This window comes from Cryptomeria japonica, chromosome 5 (genome assembly GCF_030272615.1).
Source record: "Cryptomeria japonica chromosome 5, Sugi_1.0, whole genome shotgun sequence".
Taxonomy (NCBI): domain Eukaryota; kingdom Viridiplantae; phylum Streptophyta; class Pinopsida; order Cupressales; family Cupressaceae; genus Cryptomeria; species Cryptomeria japonica.
The window spans coordinates 800,738,848-800,749,880 of NC_081409.1; the positions used below are offsets into that span (position 1 = coordinate 800,738,848).

At 37.4% G+C, this 11,033-nt stretch overlaps 1 protein-coding gene across 1 annotated transcript; it reads left to right on the plus strand.

The window, feature by feature from the left end:
* Window positions 1-7,633: 7,633 nt before the first annotated feature.
* Window positions 7,634-10,651, plus strand: LOC131876189 (uncharacterized). The gene is made up of 2 exons (XM_059221014.1): window positions 7,634-8,151; window positions 10,423-10,651. The coding sequence occupies exons 1-2, from the start codon at window positions 7,634-7,636 to the stop codon at window positions 10,649-10,651; spliced, it is 747 nt and encodes a 248-aa protein (XP_059076997.1).
* Window positions 10,652-11,033: the final 382 nt, after the last annotated feature.

An 11,033-nucleotide genomic window follows, 5' to 3' on the forward strand; every position in this document is an offset into this window, starting at 1 on the left:
AATTGGGGTAATCAAGTGGTGGTGAAATTCATACCAAAAGGTTTTTTTGTGGCCATCTTCACAGAGAAAGGAACAAGGGATAAAATTTTAAGCTCAAAGAATTGGTTTTTTGATAATTTGCCACTTTACATCTAGCCTTGGACACCCAAATTTAACCCGACCAGACTTGCAGTATATGAAACCCCGGTATGGATCAGAATGTTTAATCTTGCTATCGAGAACTGGGGGAACCAGTGCCTTGAGAAGATAGGGTGAACACTCGGTACCCTTCTGGAGATTGATGAAGAAATTATTGAAAGCGACTCATACATATATGCTAGGATGAAAATAGCAGCGGTTGAACAAATCCCTTCCCACATAAATCTTAGAACAGCCAATGGAATTTGGAAGCAAGGCATTGAAATTGAGAAAGAGCTTTCTGTTTGCCAAAGATGTGGAAGCAAAACTCATCAAGCCAATAGGTGTAGAATTTTTGTGCATAGGGCATACAACTCTAAGCAGAGAATAGAAGATAGAGAAAAAGTAGTTTGGTTAAAGAAAATAAATGAGCAAAAGCAAAGGCTGACTGCGATAAACAAATCACTGCCTGATACAAGTAAGCACCCTGAACCTATCACTCATCCTTATCAGATAGAATAGGAAACCAATAATGAAGAAAGAGTGGCTATTCCAAGCCAGGAGATATCTCCTATAATAGGTTCTCAGGTTGTGAACATTATCAAGGAATGCACAAGTGATGTTGATATGAGTAATTCAGATAGAGAGGGTGATGATGATGTCTTGGATAACGTAGATCCCAGATGCATTAGCCAATTAGCAAATTCTCTCCTGGGCAGAGCAAAAGGAGTTAAAGGCAGAAAAAGCAATAAATAGATCAGAGATGAGAAAGCATCTGAAAAAGGTATTGTGAGCATTTTGGAATATATGAAGAACTCCAAGGGAGGCAGCCCCTCCCTTGCCTCCCTTGGACAGAAATGAGAATCACATCATGGAATGTCAGGGGCTTAACTGCCCCTGACAAAAGATGCTTGGTCAAAAGGTCTTTGTCCAAGTTAGAGTCTGAAATGATCCTACTTCAGGAAACCAAGTTAAATGGGCATAAGGTGGCAGAATTCATCATATACTGAATAAATGGGAGGGATTGTTTCAGGATGCCAGAGGAACTGCTGGAGGCCTAGGAATCTTGTGGAACTCAGAGGTTTTTGAGGTCACTCCACTGGAGTCCAGCGAATTTTGGATGTCTTGCAACATTGTGTATAAACCAGGAGGTTTCGGTTTTCCCCTGTTTAATGTCTATGGGCCGATTAAAATAGATGAAAAACTAAGAGTTTGGACAGAGATACATGCGCAACTGTTGTCCTTAGAGAGGAAGAAGGCCATTCTGGCTGGGGACTTCAATGCAATTTTAGATATTGATGACAAGGAAAAAGGGTTGAGAAAGAGCACAAGAGTAATGAATGATTTCAGGGAATTCATTTCGAAATGTCAAGTGGTGGATGTTATTCTGAAAAATGGTAAGTTCACGTGGACCAATAGAAGGCTTAACTTCTCAAGAATCTCGGAAAGATTGGATCATTTTTTTGTAGGGGATTGGTGGATCAATGGTAGCTTCTCCATTGACACAAGAATTATTTCGTAAGCTAGATCGGATCACCTCCTGGTCATTTTGTCTATTAATCATGAGGCCCCTAAAAATAGAAACTATTTCAAATTTCAGAGTATGTGGTGGAGGGACCCTAAATTTGTAAATGATGTTCAATTCTCAATTCAATATGCAAGATATATTGTATTTATATTTTATTGATCTATGTATTGTCTACTTATATGATAAATCTGATTGTCTACTTTTGTATGGCAGGTGAGAGGAGCATTTTATAATTTCTATCTCCTTTTTCTTAAATGCCATATGATATATATATGAGAGGGGAGGATCAAGCGGTGCCTTGACCGGTCATGACTTATGGACATGACCGATCAAGACACTACTTGATCGCACCCTTTGGTATATAATATCGACCAGTGTTAAACATATTTGTCAGCCCGATATTAATCGGTGATCACATTACACATAACATATTTTCCAATGCGATATTAATCGGTGATCACATAACATGTGACATATTTTCCAACCCGATACTAATCGAGACTTACGTAACATATTAGCATGTTTAACCGATATGCCAATCGGTATTAATTATGGCATTTGGTATTGCAAGGTAACCGAAGTGAATTGGTGTCTATGTTAATGGACACTGATCACTTAACTAATGGTTATATTCATTAATCATTGATCGATGCATATTATATTTGAAGTTATATTGATTGTTATATGGTTATATTAATACTTTGAATGTTTTCCTTAACACCCGATATCAATCGGTGTGAGTTTATTACATCTCCCCGATAACAATCGGCTCAAGCATAATCATTAAATACTAATTGATGTTTAGTTTACCGATAATCATCAAATCGGTTTTGCAATGGTTATCCTGATTTGCTAATCGGTGAATGCAACTAATATAATAGATTATCACATCGGAATTCTATGATAATAAACAATTATTTATAAATAAAGAATGCTTATCAATTGAGGGCATGATGATATTCATTTGAATAATTGATAGGATACATGATTGAATGAGAGACTTCATTTATCTCTCTTTCAATCATTTATCTTATCGAAGCTATCTATGCATTAACTCTCCCTCTTAGCTAGGTAAGATAAAAGCAAACAATATATTCAAGCATCACAATTCAAATCATAGTTAGCATTCTCCACTCAATCTAACACTCTAGAAGATTATATCACCTAATCACATGATATAACCTAAACACGTGGTACAAATCTCCATCACGTAAATCTTGTGATGATAGGATATCACCTAAGCATGTGATATCAGTATTGTCTAAACACGCAAGCCTTAAGGATAATCATAAATTCTCATCTTATCCAAGTTGTGGTATGTGCAAAAACACCTTATACAAATGTCATATCACCTAATCACATGATATGAAGTATCACCTAGACACATGATACACATGTCCATCACGTCAATCTTGTGATGACAGGATATCACCTAAGCAAGTGATATCAATATTGCCTAAACACGCAATACTTAAGGATAATCATATGAGAATGATTTAAATTCTCATCTTATCCAAGTTGTGGTATGTGCACTAACACTTCATATGAATTTTTTACCACAACACAATCATGGCTTCATCCATGATCCACTAGAGATCCACCATGATAATTGATTTGGACATTATAATATTGTCACCTTATAATGCCTCCATACAAGTGTTCATTATCTTGAGATATCGTCACCTCTTAGATATGAACCCAGGGGATAAAATCCAAAAATGTCCTGTCATGACAAAGAAGTTTACACATTAAACATGCAAATACAGATTACAAAGAAAATTACCTTTCTATCATACCTAAACCTTTTCTGAAGTGATTAACCTTCACTCTGAAAGAGGTTTGGTCATAATATCTACAGTTTGATCTCCAAGGGAAAATCCTCCTACTCGAGGGAGAAACACCCAGCATAAGAATGTCTTCTTTATATATCAAATATGTCTAGCAATAATGCAAGATACCAGCCCAAAATATGTTGCTTCACTCCTTGAAGCAAATTTCACAAGAACAAATCTAATTGGCCTTCTTCACAGGATCGATCTTCTCTAACTAATATATAAACTGCTCTTCACATAAATTGAATGGATTAGAGAATGAGTTTGCATCTTCTATATATATGAGGGAGGAACCCTTTCACAAGGGGTCAATCCTCAATGATACCATCCGTCTCTTCACAAGGGTGGCCACTACAACATCAACACTCCCTCTTAGCTAGGGAGGAATCCTTGTTAATAATATAGTTATGAAATGACATCCACCATGGCTACTCCTAGAGGGTGGAACACGATTCATCATGATACTCAACATGATGACATTCATCATGGCTATTCCCATGTGTGAGAATGCATATGAGCACAGGTTCCCATCACAGAGTTGCTCAACGTGATGTTTTCATCTCATCATGACGTTCACCATGACTACTCCCAGAGGGTGGAACATGGGCCTTCTCCTCAAACTTCTCCCTCACAAAGAAGAGTGTGTTAATAAGGGCTTGCTCCTCAAACTTCTCTCTCACAGAGAATAATACATTAAGCATATCTTCATGATGGTGTGGCTCCCTTTGAGCCTGATATCAACCTTCTTACTTCCTTGTCTAAGGTTGCTTATGATGAAATGTTAGACTCCCTCTAAATCTGATATCAACCATTTGACCTCCTCTTCGAAGAACCAGATCGCAAGGACAAATTGTATGGGTTATTCTTCTTCGATAAATACTTACCGCCATCAACTCAGTCCTATGAATGCAAGCATCGAGTTCTTTCTCCCTTGAATGAAATCTCTTATGCTTCTTGGTCTATCCTTTCTTTATCTCAAAAGATCACCCGCAAAACATGACTTATAGAAAGCTGGTATGTAATTAGAAAATTCACCACTAGTAGCATCAACAAGAGCCCCTATGGTCAACATTGCTTCCTCATGGACTGTTGCACTTCTGTAGGCAAATACTTGTTTATAGATGGAAATGTGAAATCTTAGAATCTCCACTAAAGTCCCCTCCATATTCTTCCTGAATTCTTCATCACAAATAGTACATCAAAACTCTATAGCCTAAAGAGCAACAATCTCTTCATCACTTTTAACTGCTTTTGTTGTGATTCCAAAGAAGTCCTTCATGTAAGGGGCAAGTTTCTCATAGTACATTGAAGAAATTAAAACAAGATATTCAAATGCATCTTGTCATGTGTGGACACCTACTGACAATGTTTGATTCACAAATAACACACATAATGTAATTGCATGAATTAATAACAACATATGAAATTCATGACCATTAATCAAACATGGATTACTTATCTCTTTGTTTATTAGTCTTCCTCACAATCCAACAATTATTCATTCCTGATTCTTTGCACTTGAAGATTTAGATCTCATTTGATGGTTGCTCTTTGATACACATACTTTTAGTTGTTGTGTTCATCTGACATAACCAAGATCTGTGAGATGCTGACATAACCAGGATCTGTGAGATGTTGAGCCCATATGCCACGTACAGGACACTCAGCAGTATCAATGTGGCATCGATCTTCCTCAATAATCTTCCCAGTCATGCATTCAAATGAAGACCCTTCTTTGCAAATCTGTACATGCTATGGAAAGAGAGTATCGAATTGGTTTTGTCTATAGTAAGACCATCGCTTCTCATGTCGCTCATTGACTGCCAAATATATGAGTATTGTTTCCAATGTTGTGGTGCTAGTGCCAAACAACATTAAAGATAAACCTTAATTCCCAATTCAATAGATGGAACTATTAATCACAAAAACTTGCTAAGTGATTCGATACACAGACAATCCATCAGCTCTATGTCAGAGAAAAATCTTGCCACCTCCCTTGAACTTTTGTTGTTGATCAAAAAAAGTATTATTATTATTTTATTTACTACAACAATTTGTTCTAGTTTCATAAAGACATTTGTGACTGCATCTTGTCTACATGTAATTGCATCATCTAGAGGTGTCTATTTCCGGTCACCTTGAATGTCTACTTCAGCTCCTTTTTCAAAAGCAAATGAAACGTATTTGTGTGACCCTGCTGAGAAAAAAAGATGAAGAGAAGTCTCTCCATATTGCATTGCTTTGTAGTGTCTGCTTGGAAGATGGAAGATCATCTCTCCCGCATTTTGACGCTACATACTCCATCATCTTTGTAGTGCAACTGTATCCATAATTGTGTTCATGGGGTGTGTGTACTATGTCATCGCCTCTACAAAAATAGCTTGTGATAATATCCATCAACTTATGTATCATTACTCTATGAATGTGATAGACCTCTTCATGCGGCATGTTCGAACCCATCCTCATACAGAAAGGCACTTAACAAGATAATATTGTCTCATGGTAGGAATGCCCGACAATTGATCATATAGTCATTGTTGTCTGATGATAACAAGGCACTGCGAACAAGTGTTCATCCAGAGTGCACTGGTTACTCCTGTGATTTTATGGATAGTTAGAGACACATATCCACCATCAAACTTTGACTTGCAACCTTTCTTATTGCCTTGTTCGATTTACATAGAATCGCTCCCTGGTGATTCCACAAAGAACTTGGCTCTTAATGTATAAACTACAGTTGATTCCCTGAAAGTAGAGTTGATCTTCTTTAATATCTAGATTGCATTAGAATAAGCAACCGGGATATCCAAATCACCACGCTCAAAGAACTTCTGACTTAGATGAGGAGTTGTCTAATTGCTTCAACAAATCTGATAGGATCTTCAAATCTGATGGCACTACCCATTAGAAGAATTTGATGTTGAATATATGCTTGTTTGAATTTTCCACAAAATTGAACAGCCTCAAGTTTGATTTAACCTGGCTCTAATACCATGTAAATGATGTTCAATTCTCAATTCAATATGCAAGATATATTGTAGTTATATTTTAGTGATCTATGTATTGTCTACTTATATGATAAATTTGATTGTCTACTTTTGTATGGTAGGTGAGAGGAGCATTTTATAATTTCTATCTCCTTTTTCTTAAATGCCATATGATATATATATGAGAGGGGAGGATCAAGCAGTACCTTGACTGGTCATGTCTTATGGACATGACCAATCAAGACACCACTTGATCGCACCCTTTGGTATATAATATCGACCGGTGTTAAACATATTTTCCAGTCCGATATTGATTGGTGATCACATAACACATAACATATTTTCCAACCCGATATTAATTGGTGATCACATAACATGTGACATATTTTCCAACCCGGTACTAATCAAGACTTACGTAACATATTAGCATGTTTAAACAATATGCCAATCGGTATTAATTATGGCATTTGGTATTGCAAGGTAACCGAAGTGAATCGATGCCTATGTTAACAGACACCGATCACTTAACTAATGGTTATAATCATTAACCATTGATCGGTGCATATTATATTCAAATTTATACTGATCGATATATGGTTATATTAATACTTCGAATGTTTTCCTTAACACCCAATATCAATCAGTGTGAGTTTATTACATCTCCTCGATAACAATCGGTTCAAGCATAATCATTAAATACTAATTGATGTTTAGTTTACCGATAATCATCAAATCGGTTTTGCAATGGTTATCCTAATTTTCTAATTAGTGAATGCAACTAATATAATAGATTATCACATCGGAATTCTATGATAATAAACAATTATGTATAAATAAAGAATGCTTATCAATTGAGGGCGTGATGATATTCATTTGAATAATTGATAGGATACATGATTGAATGAGAGACTTCATTTATCTCTCATTCAATCATTTATCTTATCGAAGCTATCTATGCATTAACAAAATTCATCGAGCTTCTTAAAACATGGTGGCTGGAAAGTGACATCTTCTTGGGCTCCCCCAACTTTTGTTTTATAAAGAGAATTCAGAGTATCAAAAACAATATTAAATACTGGAACAAGTCCTCATTCAAGAATATATTCATTGAGAAACTCCGAATAGAAGATGAACTGGAAGAAATCAACAAATGAGTTATGCTAGTAGGGATGGTCAGGGATGACTATCTGAAAGAAAAGCTCCTTAAGGAGAAGTATGTGGAACTATTAAATAGAGAAGAAGTATACTGGCATGACAAATCGAGAGCATTATGGATCGCTGAAGGAGATCATAATATAAAGTTATTTCATGCAACCTCAAAAGGTAGAAGAAATAAGAATAAAATTGCTACAATCTTGGATGATGGAGGGATTTTGAGAAGTACTGAGGCTGAATTAGAACAAGTGGCACTTGAACATTTTGTTAATATACTAGGGAATGACTATCAGGCAAGAGACACATTAGATGGCAGGCTCTCTGAGCTTGTACAGAAGCTAGTAACTGTGGAGGAAGCTAAAATGCTATGCGAACCATATTCCCTAGAAGAAGTTAAAAGGGCCACTTTCGAGCTTCACCCCCACAAGGCTTTGCGTCCGGATGGTATGAAAGTTGATTTTTGTCAGGAGTGTTTGGAATTTCTAGGTCACGATGTATGGTTGGTTGTAGAAGAATTCAGGAAAAAAGGGAAGTTTGTAAGAGAAATAAATAATACAGTCATTGCTCTGATTCCCAAAAAACAAGATTGTACCTCAATGCATGATCTGAGACCCATATCGTTATGCAACACCATATACAAAATCATCTTGAAAGCAATGGCCAACAAACTAAACAAGCTTCTACCCCACCTCATATCAGAAAATTAGAATGGGTTTACCCCGGGAAGAGAGTTAGTGAACAACATTATTTTAGTGTCAAAAGTCATGCACTCTATTCATAAAGAAAAATATAAAGGCATGATTATTAAGCTTGATGTTGCAAAAGCTTATGATAAGGTGGTATGGCAATTCTTGGTTAAGGTTCTTAGATGCTATGGCTTTTCAAAGGAGTGGATTGACTGTGTTAGTTTCTTCATCTCCACGGTTAGTTTCTCGTTGCCTGTCAATGGTGCGGTTTGTGGTTTTTTCAAAGCTACCAATGGTTTAAGGCAAGGGGACCCTCTATATCCATCCCTCTTTGTACTCATGGAAGAAGTTCTTAGCAATCTAATTAAAACCAAGCAGTCTACCAGGCAGTGGAGTGGGGTATGTGCTCATAGATCAATAGAACCCATCACACATTCACAGTTTACGGATGACACTATCTTGTTTGGTGAAGCAACAATGAATGAAGCCAAAGGAATTAAAGAGGTACTAGATGAATATATGAAACTGTTAGGCTAGGTAATGAATGTGGAAAAATCATAGATTTTATTTTTTAACACTGAAAGACTATTACAAAATCGCATTTCGCAGTTGCTTGGCTTTCAATCTGCTGTTCCTCCCTTCAAATATCTTGGGATCAGACTTAACATGGGATGTAGGCAAATGCATATTTGGGAGGATGTACTTAATTCTTGTAAGATCAAATCAGAACAATGGAAGAATAAATGGCTTACTCAAACTGGATGGCTACTAATGATAAAATTTGTGCTATCAGCTATACCGATATAAAGTATGCAGTGTTTCCAAATGCCCATTTCGGTTGGAGCAAAATTAGATGGACTATTAAAATAGTTTGTGTGGGATGGGGCCAAGGAGCATAAAAGGATACCTTTGATAAATTGGGATACAATGTGTATGCATAAAGAGGATGGGGGAGCATGGCTGAGGAAAATGAGTCTACAAAACCTGGCATTAGGAGCGAAATTGTCTTGGAAAATGTACAAGTGCCCCAATAAATTATGGTGCAAGATGTTTCAGAAGAAGTATTTGGACTTTGGCGGTCCTGAGCGTATCTTCACAATTGTAGACACAGACAGGGGCTCTCCTACCTGGAATTTCCTTTGGAGCAGCAAGGACATAATAATGAATCATATTTCTTGGAAGATTGGCAATGGAATTAAAGCCAAATTCTGGCGGGACTCATGGGACGGGGAGCCGCCTCTAGCAGAAAGTTTCAAAGATCAAGATTGGGTCAACACCATCGAATCTGATATAGGCACGCAAGTTGTCATGATGACTTGGAGAAAGATAACTATTGGCAATACGCAAATGTGTTAAAAATTAGAAGAACTTCTTAACAACAAATCAATATTAGTGTTTGATGAAGAAGACAGAGTATTCTGGTGTGCAGCAAAGTCAGGGGAGTACAGTGTGAAGCTGGGCTATGAAGTCCAAAGGCATAAAGCTCTGAATCCGAATTGGCCCAGCAAGTTGTGCTGGAATAAATGGGTGCTGCCCAAGGCAGGGGAATTCTTATGGATCACATTAAATGGGAGAATACTCACTGGAGACAGGCTGAAAACTATAGGCATACAAGGGCCAAGTTGATGTGTGTTATGCAACAATGGGGAAGAAATAGTGGATCATCTACTCTTCAATTATAGGTTCGCCTATAGCTATTGGGATTGGTTCCTAGGAATGGTTAGCCTTTATACAGTTAGAGGCATGACTCTAAAAGAATTTCTTGTCACATGGCCATGATCCAGTTAGTCAAAATGGGGAGTCCTATGGTTGATCGACCCAACAATGATTGTTTGGGCGATATGGAAAGAGAGAAACAAATGGATATTCCAAGAATTGACCAAAACAATGGATCTCGTCATAGAGGATCTTAAGACGTGCATAGAAGAAGTCATCTGTGGTAGGTCATGAAATATCAACAAATTCAAGTTCAATGATTGGGATATGGAAATGGAAAGGAACTGGTCCTTCAAAAATTCTTTATTCCATTATCCCAAAAAAAGAATCAATAGGAAAGAGGTCAGATGGGAGAAACCTCATTACAATTGGATAAAGCTCAACTTTGATGGGGCCTGCAGAGGCAACCCAGGACAGGCTGGCTTTGGAGTAGTTATTCAAAATAAAGATGGGAATGTGGTGTCGGGCACGTATGGCAGTATTGGCCGTGCCACAAATAATGAAGCAGAAATAAGAGCTCTCGAGGCTGGGCTTTTACTTTGCAAAGAGAAAGGTTTGACAAATGTACAGATTGAAGGGGATTCTCAGATAATTGTAAATGGGGTGACCAATGGTAAATTTCTTAATTGAACTAGCTAAATGGCTGCCACGCATTCAGACCTTACTCCAAGCAATTGAACCGTATGAAATAACACATATACATAGGGAGGGAAATAAAGTAGCAAACCTATTAGCCAATCTAGGAGTCAATTCATAGGATGTGGAAGTGTCAATTGATCCCAAGGCACTGAGATCAAAGATTACGAATTTGTGCAGGAAAGACCTATGGATAAGGAAATGTGATGGAGTGGGATGATGGCCCTCTAGTATAGGTTTGTGCATGTAGGATAGATGGAGGAAGTTGTATGCAGGTCAAAACACTCAAAAGGTGCAGTGATGGTGGTCTGAGCTGCAGAGGATAGGCAGAAGTGATGGGTTGACAGGTTCTTGCAGAGTTGGGGTCGAGGTAAAT